Source organism: Plodia interpunctella, chromosome 16 (assembly GCF_027563975.2).
Source record: "Plodia interpunctella isolate USDA-ARS_2022_Savannah chromosome 16, ilPloInte3.2, whole genome shotgun sequence".
Classification (NCBI taxonomy): Eukaryota; Metazoa; Arthropoda; class Insecta; order Lepidoptera; family Pyralidae; genus Plodia; species Plodia interpunctella.
Genome location: NC_071309.1, coordinates 6,507,865 through 6,526,657, shown reverse-complemented (window position 1 = coordinate 6,526,657; position 18,793 = coordinate 6,507,865). Strand labels below are relative to the sequence as shown.

General features: G+C 37.7%; 1 protein-coding gene across 2 annotated transcripts; it reads left to right on the top strand.

Moving 5' to 3' along the window:
• The first annotated feature begins 1,101 nt into the window (after nt 1-1,101).
• Nucleotides 1,102-18,235, top strand: dpp (decapentaplegic). 2 transcript variants are annotated; one of them, XM_053756459.2, is made up of 2 exons: nt 1,102-1,441; nt 16,960-18,235. In XM_053756459.2, the coding sequence occupies exon 2, from the start codon at nt 16,977-16,979 to the stop codon at nt 18,084-18,086; it is 1,110 nt and encodes a 369-aa protein (XP_053612434.1). In that variant the 5' UTR covers nt 1,102-1,441; nt 16,960-16,976; the 3' UTR covers nt 18,087-18,235. The 2 variants fall into 2 exon arrangements, with proteins under 2 accessions (XP_053612434.1, XP_053612433.1); XM_053756458.2 differs by lacking the exon at nt 1,102-1,441 and adding an exon at nt 14,287-14,527.
• Nucleotides 18,236-18,793: the final 558 nt, after the last annotated feature.

Here is an 18,793-nt window from a genome sequence, read left to right as displayed (position 1 = left end):
TAAGGAAGCGCGTAATCCCTTGCATATATAGTTTTTTTATGTAATGTTCTCTTATATCTGTGGATTTTTTCATGATTCTTCTCGGTTAATTTTTATTATGTAACTCTTGATTGTTTTATTCTAGCTTGAGTATAGCTAAAATTTGTGATAATAGCAAAGTCTCTGAAGGTGTGGTAATAGCAAAGTCTCTGAAGCATGCCTCATCTGGCACGTGCTGTCTGGCACATATTTTGTTCAGTTGCAGGCGGGCTACATGAAACACCCAACACGACATTGCATCCACAAGTTCATTTTTTTAACATTATGTGAATACTATATGAGAAAAAGAGACAACATGTGGACATTGTATGCTTCGTGGTAGGCCTTCAGGGTTGTCGTTAAGCCGTTGGAACAGTCGCACATCCCTTCGATTTGATTCTCAAAGAGGGCAAACAAGGGCACGCACAAAAACCCCAGTATTCAAGACGCGAATGCGGTCAACATGTTGTTATCTCTATTATAGGTACTCTACATATTAACATAGCGAAAGCAGCGAAAATGTTTGTGTAGCGGTTAGAACTATCTATTAATAGGCATTCTGCGGAATCGCTGGAATACTGATAACAAGTGAACACTGGACAATAAAACGATACTGTCCAAGTACACATACGTAACAGCTGTTTACTAGAGCTGTTATAATTTTTGTAGGTTATCGGTATTTACATAAATAAAGCAAAAGGAAACATACACATTATAATTGTTAGTATTCTATGCTCTGATTTTCGATATTAAAGTACTTAATATCAGTCTGCGTAAGCGTATACGCCAATTACATGGACCTGTTACGATACGCGTCAATTATGATGATGAATAAAGGTACCTACCACGGAAACAGAAGCCAGGAAGATATCGTTATGTATTAAGTTGGAGGTTAATGTGTGTATGATATGAATAACAGGTGAGCAGTGGATTGGTCGGCGTCTGAGATAAAATCTGAAGGCTGCGCGTGCGGCGTGATGCAACGCGCAAGCTCAGACGCGGTAGCGCCGCGCGCCCTCCGCCGGGTGCCACTTAAGCTTCATAATTGTTACACAGACAAGTCCAATAATTAAGCGATAAATATACCAGCAGCGAGGCGGTGAGAGGAGGGCGGCAGTCGAGCGGCGACAGCGTTGCGTACCACCCGCGCCGGTGATGGACCCGATGCTCGTTCGACATTTTTCTATCGGACGCCGTAGGAATCTCACCTGACTGGTTCCCGCGCAACGCTGCGTTAGTGAGCCGCTCTGGTGAACCCTTTCGCTTGTAAATGTGCCGATATTTACATATGCGCGCTCGATCTCGCGTCGAACTTTCGATATGCGCCTGCGCACCGCCGAGTGACGCGCGCGCAGTCCACCGCTGTTGACGAGCCCGTGCCGCCCCAGCACGCTCACCTGTTCCACGACGTGCAATGAGCTACGTATGTTATCCGCATTCCTAGTTCCATAGAATACTTACCTCCGAGGTGCGTACCTGTGATGCAATGATGTAGGCACCTACTTCCAACTAGCTATTTGCATATGCTAGCAATATACATAATGTTGAGATCAGATCAACAATTCCCATGGAACCACATGGCTTTCCGTATTCCTATGCTATAACTACATAATGTACTTAGGTATACCTACTTAGAATAATTGGTAACTAGGTTGGTAGGTACTTTATTGATATCGGAATTATCTTATATTTTTGAGAATGACTTGGTCAGATCATTAGTTGGACCACCATCCATTCAAAATCCAACGTCATTTGTGATTATGCCATCCCGAACGAAAACGCACACCAAATTCTTAGAAATGAGATGCACAACGTTTGACTTGATATATGTGTAGATAAACTCGATGGGTGAAAATTCCAGGCAAAAGAAGAAACTGAAAGAAATTTTAATTTCTTCTCTTAGAAGTATTCTTTTCTTCTTAGTAAGTATTTTATTCTTCGACTAGAATATCGAAATCGTGTATGACTTTTTACTTTTTCTGTGTCATTCCTGTCATCGTCCTACTGGCCTGTTTAGACTTCTATACATCAAAAAAGCAGGCCAGACCCGTGGCAAATGGCACGCCATCATGCTAACACATTCTAGCAGAGGTTTCATAAAATCATAATTCTACGCACCATTGACCTATCATTATAAGACAAGACCTGAGAGGCGTAGTACAAACTGATATGTCGAGCAAGCTGCTACTCGAGCTATACCTACAGAGGCAGCATATGACAATTTAGCTGAAACCAAACTTGATTTATAATTCTATCTACTTTGGTTATCCTATGCCAGGATGAGACCGTACCCAATGTGTAACAGCACAGTATAGTTATTATACTTTTGAATTTACCCAATATTTGTTGGTAGCGTTACTACTTATACCATTAGGACAAAAAAGCTAATTTATGCTATTAGTTGACGCTTTTTGATCGGGTCCGCTCGGATCTCACGCGTTCTTCTTTGCGAAGTTAGACTAGTCGCGAAACTCGAAAGAATTGTTTATTTAAGTATATAGATAGGGCTTATTGGTTTACAGTTTACGTTTACAGCCTGACGATTCAGACACCTTAGTATATCGGCTTTTCCCTTCGTTGAGTTCTACAATGTACGCCGGAAGAAAAACAGCTCATTTCCGATGTTTATTTTTTTGCAATCAGACCAGCAGTGCCTGAACAAAAACTATGCACAGGAGCTTGCTTTATAATTGTGGGCCCGTAGCAATTTGCCAATTTGCCGATTTGCCGGTGATTCAGATTCTATAAGCTATATTTAAGGTTACCTTCTTTACCGAAACCCAAATTACATAATAGGTGTTTCTTCCAGTACCATAAGTATGTTTTGTCATTATCGCACTTTAATACTAATAAAACATTGACAAAATGAGATAAACGGAATTCGATTATATAAAAATATCTAAATTGGGAATGATACAAACACTTATACATATTAATTGATAATTATAGCATAATCAGAATGATTTCTTCGACACACATTGTTTGTACCACTCGCCGGCGATACTGTCAATAATAAATTATGTTTTAGATAATTCTTCCAGCATCTACTGACTGCATGCTCCTTGCACTTTGCAAGTAACTTACGAGTATATGTATAAATATATTGCATAATAACAACACATTAGGTGTAAATAGTGTCTAGATTGTAGGTAGATTTTGTGCATAGGTATATTTAATTTTATGTTACTTAATTCAATAACTCTTAACCTCCGACGACAGAAGGAGAGGAGTTATAAGTAGATAAACGGCTAAACCGATTTTGATACAGTCTAGTTTACGTTCAGCAAATGTGCGTTCAGCCGTTTGGAAACCGTCATTTCTTTTCTAGCAGATGAGATGCCAGCAACTTCTAAGTCGGGGGTTTAAAAAAAAAATAGTTTTATTGGTAGATTATTTAGGTATTCTGTACTAGCTTTTGCTCGCGCCTTCGCCCGCGTGAATTTCTCTACGATTTTCATACAAACTTTCACCCCTCGTTATAGTCAATTGGGGTTTGAATTTTAAAAAATGTAGCCTTTGTTTCAACGGGGGTCTTTAACTACATGCATATCAAATTTCATACAAAATCGGTCCAATGGTTTAGCCGTGAAAACGGAATAGACAGACAGACTTTCGCTTTTATAATATTACCATGGATATGGATTTGGATGATCACATATAATTTAACTAAAAAGTAACTTTTTTAGGAATAGGTACTACTACATATATCTAATGCTTAATAGAGGAAAATAAGTTTTAGGTAGTTTGAAGGCAATCGTGTAACATTAACTGGCATAGAGTTAAATAATTTTGATTTAAAAGGAAAATACACGTACAATATAAAATGGTAAACAGGAAAACACGTGTTATTCGGGTTACTTAGTATATTATTATTAGAACTTAACATTCACCAATGTGTGTCAAACAAAATAGACAATAGATTTGACATTACCACAGATTTAAATCTTATAAGAAAAAACTTAGCACCTGCTTAGATGTTTTTACAAGTTTTTATTGAACTGCAATGTATGTCGCTGTGTCCCTGTCTCGGGTGGAATCATGCAACTCAATTTTGACGCAGATGTCTTCAACCAATTGAGCTGAAATTCAGTACACGCGTTTAGTTTGCTTTATTATGATAAGCTTTTATGATGAGATCTGACGGTGCACCCAGGCACGGCAGACATGGGAACTCCTCAATTTACAATAATAAAAATAAGAAGAAGCCAATTCCTTTTGATTAAAGTAATCTAAATGATTACAAGATAATGTTACAAGGTGTGTGAGTTGAGCACAACTTGATGATTGGTGAGAGTTGAAGCGTGACCACCGGAAGGTCTTCTCTCGCTCTACTGGGCTCTTGACGCCGCCTCTTTGTTACGTTACGTGAATAAATTTGTAATTTACATACAAATTCGTTGTAAGCGATTATTTAAATTTTTAAATTCTGAGTAATTGTGAAATAGATTAAAAAACAGTTTCCAGTTTTCCTTTTTCATCATCATATATAATATGTGTTACATTAAACGAATTAGAGAGTGATTTAAAATTCTGTCCAGTTTGTAAATAATGTAATGTAATATTTAACTAGCTTTATTATTATTATTATTCATATTTACAAAAAGCATCATAAATACAAAACAAAAATGCCGTTTTACAAATAAAAATAATCTTCCAACGTGCCACAGGGAGGCAACGTGCCCAGTATACTGGCAGCGTTGCCCCGTTGTATAGCGAGGCTTACACGCTGAGCAAAAAAGCTGCCAGCCCTCGAGTCTCCCGTTGCCTCCACGAGGCGCGTCGTTATTTCTCTTAAAAATAGCCTTGCTTCAGGACCCCAAGGACCCATCGTTTCAACAGCAAAAGGTAAAAAATAATAATTATCCACCAGACCCATATATTTTCGCATTTTGCCTGCTTCAGCCGCACTAGCCGCCGCGCCGCCATGAAGAGAGGTGGACGGTAAATGTGACGGTGCCAAAGTGTCAACACATGTGGCATCCCAAACCAGGCTCCTTCCCAAGCGCCAAGGGACAAGGGACACACCGTCCGGGCGTTTACCGTCAGCACGGAATATCCCGTTGGGTTCCAAGATTGAGGGGATACCAATCGTTGCCAATGTTCTGCGAATGATATCATTGAGAGATGCATGACGAGGAATTCGCCCTACACTTCTCACACAAGACAGGCCATGATGGCCGATTTTTATAAACGCGAAGAAAAACACGACTTTAATTTTATGTTTATTATGACAACTACTCTGGTTTATGAAGGTTATGCAGCTCACAAATTTAAGATCGACGCACACTATGAAGATGGTGAATTAAACACTGCATCGCGTCCATAGAAATCATTGTTCATAGAGGACAGAGATAATATGATAATGATAATAGCTAAGCCAAGGGCAAAATATAGTCAAAACGATAAATTGTAACCAATTGAGCAACATTATTTATTGAAATTTAGCTTGGTGAGGTAACGGTAACTGACGTCATTTTAGAAGACGCCCTTTGAGACTGGCATGTCTTGTATTCCACACGGGTTCTGCAAGTTGGAAGTTCATCTGTGGCCCGTGGAGCAAGAACACAGTCTTCAATGTGTGTGTCTGTATACATAATTCCTCGGGCTTGTGTGCGAACCGGTCCGATAGACTCTGGCCACCGATCGGCACAAGACATAATTTAAATACTTTAAATGACGAAGTCTCATGCAGCGTTTCACAATTAAAACTGTTAAGAAGTTCGAAGAAACGCTACGATTTCCTTTGCCCGTTACATAATTAGAAAGCTGCAGGTTGATAAAGTGTACAATTTAATGGGTTTCGTTAATATTTACCCTTAGTGATATTTTTTACACGTTCGTTATGGTTAGGTTATTTAAGCCCTTGTCCTTAGATGAACTGAGTTATGTTTAAACAGGACCACATACAGGGTTCTGACGTTTTATTGCCCCCTGAATTATTTACTTACTTTGAGGCAACTTATCTTATGTTTATGAAATAAGCAAGAGCACAATCATAGGTTGTGATGTTGTTAAAAAAAATAACAACGCTCTTTATAAGGATGTAGATATAGGTAACGTCTCTGTTCTTTTTCCCAATTCCTTTGTGACTGATCACAAAGCAATAATCTTTACTGTTTCTTCTACATTTCCCACGTTCAGCAAAGTTATTGTAAGACTATTGGCACGTAGGTCTGTCTACACTGACGACACCAGCATAGAGGTCGTGGATGTACGCATGTACAGAATAAGAAAGGAGTATATTACTCAAACATAACGTTCACTGCAGGGTTTTGATGAAAAGATTAACACTGGTATACGAGTAAGACGTTACCCCAAAATTCTCATGGATACAGTGGTCGTAGTAAATTTATTAGATATGACATCAGGTAATATCAGGTCTATTACTTTGATATTTCATTTCTGGTCGTAATATTTAGCATAACAAGTTTCCAAGGTTGAGATGATTACTATAATCGCATGTTTGAATCATCATGCAAAAATGATAAACCACATTTGCCAAAAAATCTGACCCCAACTTCACTCGAGGAACAATGTTTAAAACTTTCTATAAAGAACCGGGGAATAGGATATGATTGATGCATTGAATTCCATGTGTTGAAAAACAAAAAATAGACTTACTTATGGGTCTTTACAATAGTGGGACATGTGACGTCACAAATCTTGACGTTCTTGATCAATTAAAGTAAACAAATACTTTTATTTTTGTTGATCTATGGTTTCATTATGTAAATGCATTTATACATTCTATTTTATACCCAGGCAACTATCTAATGAACACAAGAACATTGGCGGTATCAAAGAATACAAACTTCTATAGTCGTATATATGTGTAGTTTGCGATTTGAATGACTTGCAATTAGAGCCGGTGCATCTTGTGCATTATCTGAATGCATTATGATCTTACGGTCTCTCTTATCTCCGATCTCTGTTCTCAAAATCAGCGACATAATGTAGATATACAGGATATATCATGTGTATTTCACCGTCACTATTATCTCCATGTAGATTCAAGTTCCATTCAATTAATTTATAACTTCAAACTATACAACCTTAACAAAACGTATGATGGCCAATTTGGCGAAAACTAAATTGGAAACGAAGCAAACTGGATAGGACTCCACGTGGTTCTGTTACTACTTTAAAGAAAAAGAAGACGTAATACAAAGAAAAACACCTAAATACAAATTAGTGTCAAAAGAAAAATTGTAAAACAACATGAAAATATGAGTTGAACATTGTATTACACTGTTTTCTATCTGCAAATTATCAGGGATCACCACTTAAAAAAAAAAAACAACATATATAGATTTATTATTAAGTACCATTATATTATGTACCGATTGGCAGAATCGTGAGATTGCGAGCGTTGTCCGTTCTCAACGTTAAGGACGGGAGCTGTCAATTTACAAGGAACATTATCCTGGGTTTCAATGAATCCAACAGGAGGACGTAATCTGCGGCTATTCCCGACGGTCGTTGATCTAATTGAGCATTTGAGTGGTGCGTGCGTGCTAATGGGCTAATTACGTACCTACATGAGCTGAGAATTGGTGAGTCAACGCAGGACGGCGGCCGTGGGTGGCAGACGGCATGGCTCCGTTCAGCACTGACATACTTTGATGTGATTTAACCTTACGTATATACCGTAGATTTTTTAACAGTTTCTTTCTTTTTTCCGTGTGTTAGTGGCCAGCTAATCAGATTATTGAGATGATAGTTGGGGCCAATAGAAAAACATTTCTCCTAAAGCACAGGGAGTTCGTTTAAATATTTTAATTATATTTTTCCTACCCATTCAAACCAGAGACAGCATGTGCTGAAAGTAATTTCAAATTAATTTAGTAATTTAATTTAGTTACTTTTATTTATTCGATTTTGTTTTGTGGGATGATAGCATGTTCTCCATTTAAATTTGCATACCCGTGGACGGTGAAACATGTAGGATTAAGCTTTTCTTTTAACACCACATTGTAAAAAAAATGTAAACTCATGTTTTTGCAAATAAATAATCTTTGTTTTTTTCTTTAAACATGTTGGTCTTCAAAAATACATTATTATCGTAGCCACGAGAAACCTACTGCGGGAACCACCCTGTAGGCAGAAGCTTCTCTTGCCGAATGTAGTCGGCGAGGAAGTGCATCGCCAAGGAGTAGGGCAGCTGGCCTATATATTCGTACCATTCCTGGTTTTTCGTTTGAAATTTGGATGAGTGAAATCATGTGCTGACCTTACCTACTATTCATACTTTTCTCAATCTTTATATCAACTGCCCCCTCTGAGCCATCAGCTGGCGACGCTCTTGTTGGCGAGTGTGGCTTGTAGTGGGAATCTATCGGCATCTGCATAGACCAAGACCAAGAATGGCTGTGTTATTGGCACAGGCGTCTTGGCGACTACGGTAGGCTTCCAACTTGTAGTTACGTTCGCCAAGAGAAGAAACAGATCAACAAACGTGGAACAGAGAACTGGCAGGAAGCAAAATTTATTTTAACGACAAAGAGAACATTTGTACAGAATATCTATGTATTATATTACATACTAGCTGAGCACGGGAGCTTTACTTTTGAAACTATGAAAAAAATAAAAAGTTAATAAAAAAAAATCTAGTAACGAACGGTTTGTAAGAAACTCTTGACTTTGAGAATGAAAAGACACATTTAGATTTTTGCATTGCATCCTTAGGGCAAAAACAAAGGTTGAATGTTTGTATTTTAACTTCGTTTGTATTTTCATGATTGAAATGCTGATTCGTAAAAAAGTGTAGCATTCATAGGGCTTTGAAAATTTCATCCCTTAGGACGTAATATAAGGAATATGAGGAAAGTTATATGAAATTTAATAAATGTTGAAGTGAGGACTGGAGAATGTAACCTGCGAGTTATTACGTCATTACGTTAGATTTATGTTCTTGGTTGAGAAAAAAAAATGGCCGAAAATGGAACGGGATACGCAATTTACCAGAAACGGGATGGGATTCGCTGAGGTAAAGGAGTGGGACACGTAAAATATGGGACGCATGGGAAACAAAGACAATGTAGATTCCATTGAAATAAACTTAGGTACCAGTCTCACAGGATAGGGGATAAAATAATGGCTGAAATCTGATACATAGTAGATATATATATCTTGAAACATAAAAATGTCTTTAACTAACGAAAATTTACGCGAGCTAATATGACAATCTCATACTACAATTATAACGTTATAGATTTTTCATATTCAATTATAAACAAATTAATTAAAATCATTCAATAAATAATTGTAACGTATGTATAAAATGACCTGATGTAAATAAAAAAAAAACATACGAAATGACCAACTAATAAAACGTTGACTGTTATTAAAGTTCTAGATCCTCTTAAAACTGGTATAAAAGAACCAACAGCATCGAACTTTCGCTGCGATCAGAATACCTCACATATAACGGGCGCGAGAGACACGCGCCAAAAAAATTATACTTAATAAAAAATAAGAGCAACTCTTGGTTATTTGCGCCACAAATTAATAAGAGTGGAGAAGTGAAATAACGTAACGTAAAGCATAAACTCTCTGTTCTTATGATTTCAAACTAAAACAAGTTTGAATTCATAAGAACAGCGATTCAGGCTATTATGACAAGCGAAGCGTAAGATATCAGGGCAAGATGGCTCGATGACTTGATAAATGTAGGAGGTCAAAAGTGATTTCGGACATTACGGGAAAGCGGTGAATGGCATAGATTGAGACGATTAGATTTACGATATTTTTCTTCAGTAACACATTATAAATAAATTATATTTCTGTGTCAGCTTTATTCTATGGTTTCGCGTAACGGCCCCGGTAGCCGGCGTGCGTATGCGCACGGTAGCTGTTCGGCAATTTCCACTTGCTTGATCGCATACTTAAAATAATTAGTTATGGAATTCGTTTGGGAACTCTCACATATTGAAGATTTATAGTTAAGTCAATATATATTTTATTGAAGGTTATAGTAAGATTTGCATTGCAATACGCATTTTAAATTGAACTCGATTGACGAAGAGAATAAATGGGTATTGAAATCCAAGTGTCCAATCCAATCTGAGCTTTAAGTAGGGATTTAGGATTTGTGTATTTAGTTCAAAGTTCTTAACACTTCAAGTGTTGATGTACATGATGACTAGTAAGTACTAGTCATCATGTCATTGGAACTAATTTATAGTGTTTCAGAGTTTTTTGTTACAACTTCAGATATAAATGTTCTTCTACGCAAATATCTGCCCTGATTTATTAAACTTTCGTCATTCACTGACATTCAATATCTATATATTAAATGTCTGTGACTATTTCATATATTAAATGTCAAATCTTGTTTCATCTATATAGGCTTAACCATGGAATTAGTAGGCACTCAGTAAGAAGTACCTACTAATTCCATGGGCTTTTTTTTTCATCGTCAAAGACTTTTGTGTAGGTGCGCAGTTATTGAATGTAATTCTGTTGTCACTTATGATAATTACATAATTAGTTTAACAATGTAAACATGACACATGTTATTAAAATAAAACAAATATACAACACTCTGTATTAAATAATTTACTCTAACGTTCAGCTCATAGACCGATAGGCTGATGAGCATGGGCCGAAGAGCGTTTTGCATCGAGCCGTTGTTAACAGAGAAATCTTGTTAATAATGAAGTAAAAAAATATGACACAGTTTAGATAGCACCATCTGTATCTGGCACGTGCGCATCTCGAATCATAATAACATGTGTAGCACCTGCCGTTAAAACTTTCATCATTATCATTGTTCGAGGCACAGTCATCGGGTTGGCTCGTATCAGTTTATCTCAGCTTCACTTACGCATCTTCTGTTATTCTTTGCAACCAGGTGCGTAGAATAATAACAGTTATATTTATCAACCGGACGCGGAGAAATTCACGTGAAGGTTGTAATGTTCAAATATTGTTGGTGTGTCTTATCACAGATACGAGATTCAATATCTGATCTAACAGTGATTAACAAAAGCCAAAGGGACGTCCATTTGATAACGATGGGTTCTTTGTCGGTACATGAGTAATGGTTTAAAAAAAATTGAACAATGTATTTACTTTTAACACGATAATTAAGAATTGATTCAAGAAATAATTAACATACTATTCATTGTCAGATTATCTGATGGTTTATGCGTGGACTAAAACCGATCTTTGTGTATTGTATTTGTATACAACCACGTATTACGAAATGATCTGTCGAAAATAAATCTAAAAGATATTAATATTCTAACAAATAGGATGACTTCGTTTTACTCGATATTTAATTTATTTCACTTTTTTGTGGAATAATTTACATTGTATATACAAATATGTTGCGGCCAAAGCCTGGCAACATTAGGAGGGGAGGCGCCGCGACGTATTTCCGTCGCTCTTGTACCTTGTAACTTACATCTTCTACCTACGCACCATTGTCCAATGAATAAATTCTAATCTACAAACTCAGCGCCTTATAAATACAATCCAGTCACAACCTATATTCAGGCTTCTGCGCCAAAATATTAAAAGAATAATTTATAATTATTATTTATTGAAGACTGATTTTAATATTGCGAAAAAGTTGACTAAAAATCAACTACCTTTCAGTCTACAAAAATGACTTGTAGATGATAAAAACCTTGCAAGAAATATTAACTAATTACGTAGATACTACGCAGATCCGTCCAACACTAATTGCTTCCTTAATACACAATAGATTGAACAATTAACGTTGAACAAGAGTAACTCTGGTCTTTATTGTTTAATTGTCCATTATTGTGCAAAGGCCGTTTGAAATTATTCCTAATTTAAGGTATTAAATTAGTAAATATAAAAAAAAAACTGAAAGACTAGTCAAAATCGACATGTTTAAAGAGCACGTTACCAAAAAAATAATTAGGAACAGGCTCCGCTCGAGACTACAAATTAATTAGTATATAATAACGATACAAGTTTTTTTTGACAATAATCACCTATATGTAGAATACATTTGCTTTTTGTGGAGAATTAATACTTTTGTTTATCATTCCCGACTCTCTATCACACAACAAGGCGTCATAAAAGTTTAGCTTATACTTGTTAGATTAAATACTTGAATGAAATTATAATATAGACAGAAAAAAATAATCTGCACAATATATGCGAAAAATCCTAACCTTACTGCTCCTATTTATGTAGTGCAGGAGTATATTCACATACTAGTGTTTTCTTTATAGATAAGATTCTATTTACAGGGAACCACCCAGTAGTTACAACTTCATTATATTTACCCAAACGTATTAAACGTATTATTTATTATTTTAAAAAAGGATTTCCCAAAATTCCATTGCTTTGTGCCGATGCCGCGTTTTCGTGAAAATATTAGTTAATTAATGTGGTTATACGCTTATGGACAATGCCATTTGATAAATGTGTTTTTTAACAACCGGTTGTTAATATCATTTGTTATTAGATAAAAAAACGAATATTTTAATTAAGTGCGATAAGACTATTTTTAAACAAAACCAATTTAATAATAATGACTTTGTAATGCAAATAGAAGGCTCTGGTTAAACAAGATACAGCACTGTGTTATTTTTCTTAACTATGATTATAGTTTCAAATATCTCCAACACCTCTCCAACAGATTCATTAAATCATTCAAAGAAAATGACCACACCCGTTTTTTTTTATAGATAGATTTAGAAATAATTTTCTATATTAAAATATATAAAAAGAAATATGATAATTATTATTATTGAATACTAGCTTTTTGTCAGTTTTTCTTACCATTAGCATAATAATTTGAATGATTTTTGAAAAATAACATACTATGTTTGTACGCGGCCTTTTCTACGTACATAGAAAATTTGATCAAAATTGGTCCAGCGGCTAAATAGCCGTGAAAGCGGTACAGATAGACTTTCCCGTGTATAATATTAAGTATGGATTTATGTTTACACATTTTTTTATAGAATGTAATTTTATTGTTAATTCGCTTATTTGTTTACCTATTTATACATTATTAATCTTTCAGGTTTTTCCGAAGACTATCTAGTTAGTCCCAATTTGGTAAATAGAGTTTGAATAAATTAGTTTTGTATGCGCTAGTTCGCCTTTCTCGCAAGTCTTGATTTCTTGACTATTAGGAATTATCCTTACATTATAAAACGTCCTTCAGCGTCTGTCTTTGTCTGTTGGCGATAAATGAGATAAACAACTGCACGGATTTTCATGAGGTTTTCACTAATAAAAGGTGCGATTCCTAAAGAAGGTTTAGGTGTATAATAGGTGTGTTTAATAGGTATATTTTTACCCGTTACCTTAAATGTTTTTTTTTGATTTAGTGTTGGAAATATTCCGGTGGGTACCATTTTTCAAGTATATTTATCTAATTATAAGTCATAATAATAAAATATATATATATAATAGTCCCGACAAAACAATCCGTTCGCACTTTATCATAAAGTTGATATCAACATAATAATTTCAGAAGCGAGAGATATTAATAGAAGCAAACTTTTATTTGAATTTAGATTTTATCTATGAAAATAAAACTAAATGAATAAACTAACTAAATTAAACTTATATTAAGATATCAATTGAAAATGGCAAATGTACCAACGGACGGAAGTCACTGCGACGTAGCGCCGTCGTAGCGCTTTCGTAGCGTTTCGTAGCAAACTCTTTTTCAGCGTAATAAATTTTGATTTACTATCCTACTTATAGAGTACATCATAGAGCGCTTTGTAGAGCCAGCTTTTAGAATTTTATTATTGTGCACAATGCACATTATGATCTGTTGTGGAATTATTGGAGACCCCAGAGTTAGAAGGACTCGTCGATGTTGAATTTACAAGTTTTGAATCCGTGGTGGAAAAGCAAAGATGTTCAGAAAAAAATATTTTACACAGCTGCATGTGTGACAGCAGAAAACTGAACATGAAAATCAGCAAGCGTTTCTTACAATAGAAATGTTGTTGAAATGCCTGACTGACAGGCTGGAGAGAAATAATGTTCTGGTAACGCAGGCTTTACGTGTGAACGCTGAAGACACTTACTGTAGGTAAGGTAGGTACTGTCCGTAGGACCGATATCGATATGAGGAACCCTGTATTTTACCACCACTAGAGATCGGAAGGGGCCAATAGAAGCAATGATCTTGATGGCTAATGGGTATGGGGGGTGATTTGCCGGGGTGTATTGATGGTGGGGGCGGCGGGCGGGGCCGGCGGGGCCGGCGGGTCGGGGTGCGGGCGACGAGGCGCCGCGGGGCCGACGCCGCCGCGTCTGGCCGGCCACGACTCATTCCGTCCGCGACCTCCGCGCCGCACGCATGCGATGCGCGTCTCCGCCGCTCAGTACCCACGCCGCGCGCGCCACTCCCGCGCACATGCCCGCGCTAGTGATGTTACCATACTCAGTTATGTGCCATCGATTTTTTCGTGAACGTGTGCAGTTCCACATTTTCCCCAAGCGCTGAACGCGAGGATATTGCGGATTTTGCCAGACGACGTTGGATGCGTTAAAATTTCGGGTGAGTGAGAGAGGCGAGCGCTCGTGCGCCCGCGGCCGGTTTGACCGCATTATTTTCGAAATACGTACGCCGCGATCCGGTCGACCGTGCTAGAACGATCAAAACATTATAACAACAACACATAAAATCGATATCGTTCGCGAATTAAAATGGAACTGATACAACAAATGTATATACAGAGAACGAATGAGATGAAATGCATACTGTAGATTTGCTGTAGTGAGTAGCCAGAGGCTGTGGGAGGCGCAGAGCGCTGGCTGCAGTCGCTGCTCGACTCTCGCGCTGCACCTCGCGCCCGTTGATGTCTTTTACTGTACGCTTTTGGAAAGTGTCCGATCGAGAAATCCATATTTGCATTGCATGTTTATGTAACTTAACTGCTTATTTTTCTTTTAGAATACGGTAGTTTTTGATTAAAAACCTATCTGCTTACCAAATGTCCAGTTAATATTTATAAGACTTGTTTGTGGCCACGTAATGAGCGCGGGCCGCAGCACAGTGTGGACTAATTAAAAACCTGAATTCATATACATATGTGGCTACATTTCAAATTCAAAGGTTTTTTTTGTGGCCACTTTATTGCTATTTTTTGTGATCCGAAGACCGTGCGCATGGCAGATGTAAACAATTGTTATATTGACCAGTTCATAATTCACTTAAATATATTTGAAGTATGTTGTAGATAATATGGAATATATCGTGTATAAATATATATTCAGGAATAATAAACGTAAATATAATAACGGAATATACTAATATCTCTATTAAACAGCGACCACACGAAAGTTAGGAAAAGTTTATGCATCGTTATCCTATCGTCCTCGTGTGTAATATTTAATTACTTTCCCTACGTAAACACCTACATGTGTACTTACGTTGCATATTTAAATGTGATAAAGTGATATATATCAAGTGATAAAACTTTTCCCCAATTTATATCACTCTATCTATAATTATACAATAGATAAAATTATATATGAAAAAGTTTGTGAGGATATATGAATGTTTGATACTTTTTCACGCAAAATATACTGGACCAATTGTTACGAAATTTGGTACTGGTACACATACTTTTAGTCCCAAAATTCCCACGGGAGCGAAGCCCCGGGGTGCGGCTACTGATGTATAAATGGTAAGCGAGCTTTAGCGAATATAATATAAAGCAAAAATGCAAGTGGTAGCATAAATTTTTATGAAAAGATATTGGAAATACTGCAGTTTCTGCGTTGTAGGTTAAAATACTTAAATAGATTAATTAAACATATAAACTTATATCGGAGAAATTTTCCCATAAACCTCCAAAATGAGGAGCGGACGCTGGATAGAATTGAAAAGTAACTGTTAAAAGTTCATGATTCATATAATTTTCAATTCGTATGTGTGTCCATTTCACGGGAACTGTGGAAGTATTTTAAGAAATCCTGAAAATGTTATTAAAGAGATAAGGAAAAAATGATATAAGTATAACTCAATTAAGCAAACATTTACGGGACAGATTAAGATGAATATAAGGTAAAAACTGTGTAAAAATTGTGTATTGTGTTGAAATATATAGAAAAATTAGGCATATAGACTGAAATCACATAACTATTTCACATATAGGTACATCCGAAATGAGAGGCTGATGGTGGATCGAGAAATGAGATCTACACGGGTAGGATATATTCTGGGATAGCATAGCATTTTTTTATATCAAAAGATCGTTCGGCACTGTTATCCCGGAGTTCAACAAGTATAACATAAACCTGAACAAAGTACCCAGTGACATGTCATAAGATTGTGTCTGAAGATATTAAGACTTGTTAACCTTACAAATGACACACCGACGATGTCCAGTGCATGAAAACTATCTAATTAGGTGCAATAAACTGTTATATTATTTTGCTTACAATCTATGCTGTGCATTTAATTAAATACATGCATTTAGCAATGATAAAACAACTACCGGTTCAAACAATATGTGCTTTGTTGAAAAATAATCATTAATTCTTTCAGGAAACATGTATCAATATTAGAAGCAACGATAAGTGTAATCGATTGTAAATCTGAGTCTGATAATTTAAATAATACTGTGAACTATAATTATTTTGAATATTTACACCAAAAATAGTGTTATCCAGAAAATGTGAAACTTGAATTAATGTAGTGTATTTAGTTATTCCAAAACTATACACAGTTGACGTTCATGAATCAAATTATAAATATTATGTAGAAATATATCACACACTAATATTTACTTATAAGTGAAATATTGTCAATTTTATTTATATACACACTTATATTTTTGGAAATCACGTGATGTGTCTCTCATTTTTAGTTGTACCGTACGTGAATATAATCGTATTTTGCAATCTGAGGTTGCTTTGTGAAGGTTGACAACTAATAATATTGTAATAAAATGTATATTAACTCTATGTTTTCTATCTTTGCAGGTGGGTCGAGGAGAATTATGCGTGGGGCGTGCGCGTGCGCGGTGGTGTGCGCGTTGGTCGCGCTGTGCGCAAGCGCAGGGCTGGACGAGGACGCGCGCGCCGCCGCCGAGAGGCAGCTGCTGTCGCTGCTGGGCATGCCGCGCCGGCCCGAGCGCGCGGGCCGGCCCACGCCGCCCGTGCCGCGCGCCATGCGCCTGCTCTACGAGGCCCAGGGCGCCATCCCAGCCGCCGCCGCCAACACGGCCCGCTCCTACCATCACACACCCACCCAAGTCGACGACAGATTCCCTGGGGAACACCGCTTCCGCCTCTACTTCAATCTGACCGCCGTACCCGCCGATGAAGTGGCTCGCGGCGCCGACCTCACCTTCCAGCGCGCCGCTGGCGTTCTCACAACACAAAGACTTTTAATATATGACGTGGTGCGACCCGGTAGACGTGGAAAAAGTGCTCCCATTTTACGACTAATAGACTCTATACCGTTACGGCCCGCCGAGGGCGTAGTCACTGCGGACGCGATTGGTGCTGTGCGACGGTGGTTAGTTGAGCCTGAACATAATCATGGACTCTTAGTGCGTGTCATAGAAGAAGACTCCCAGGGTAAAGATGCGCGAGTACCTCACGTGAGAGTGCGAAGACGTGCTTCGGAGAACGAAGATGAATGGCGGGCATCACAGCCTCTATTACTTCTATATACAGAAGACAGTCGAGCCAAAGCCGCTCGAGAGCTGGGTGAGACGCGGTTGACGAGAAACAAGCGCGGGGCATCCCGGAAAGGCCACAGAGCGCATCACAGACGCAAGGAGGCGCGCGAGATCTGCCAGCGACGTCCTCTGTACGTAGACTTCGCGGAAGTCGGTTGGAGTGACTGGATCGTGGCCCCACACGGCTACGACGCCTTCTACTGCCAGGGCGAGTGTCCGTTCCCGCTGGCGGACCACCTGAATGGCACAAACCATGCCATCGTGCAGACGCTCGTCAACTCCGTGAACCCCGCCGCGGTGCCCAAGGCCTGCTGCGTGCCCACGCAGCTCGCTCCTATATCGATGTTGTATATGGACGAAGCGAACAATGTGGTGCTCAAAAACTATCAGGACATGATGGTGGTGGGTTGTGGCTGCCGATGACGAAGGCGCCCCCACGCCCGGTGCGGACCTAGTGATAAATCGTGGACCCAGTGTATATATAGTAGCGGCCTCGAAATTGTACATATCTGCCTGTGTATATATTCGTGTAATTATAACTTTATTAAAACAAAAATATAATAAAATATATAATTTTCAAAATAGATAATGATTTCAATTCATTTATTTAACATGCCCGCTAATGAGTTCAACAAAAGGATGCATAATGTGTGCTACATACAAGCGTTGTTGAAGCGCGATTATCAATACCGAGAATATTCGATATCTAATGAAATGACTTACATTCTTATTAATGTATATAAAAGTAAGCACATATTTCATATTGCAGTGTTTATGTTTAAAATTTAATGGCAACTATGACCTCTTGCGACTGTACCAGCCGGATGCGAGGGAAGGTCGTGTAGTAGTCAAAATAAAATTTAGCCTCTACAGCTAACTGGGTCGTTACCCATGTCACATTAAACGCTCATAAGGTCATCGCCAAATGAACTCGTATGACTGAACCTCACCTGCGTTAGACTAAATACATGCGGGCTTGGCTTAGCAACAGCAAAACTGGTTAAATAAATTTAACCTGATTCAATATGTGAATGCTCCATTAGTATTCTTTATTGCCAAATAAGGCTCAGTAATAATAATGAAATAAACGTTATTATAAATTTAAATGTAAAAACTCGCGTGTTTACGAA

Excerpts from the sequence above, each read along its gene's own strand:
- dpp (XM_053756459.2), top strand. The coding sequence starts at position 16,977 with ATGCGTGGGGCGTGCGCGTGCGCGGTGGTGTGCGCGTTGGTCGCGCTG.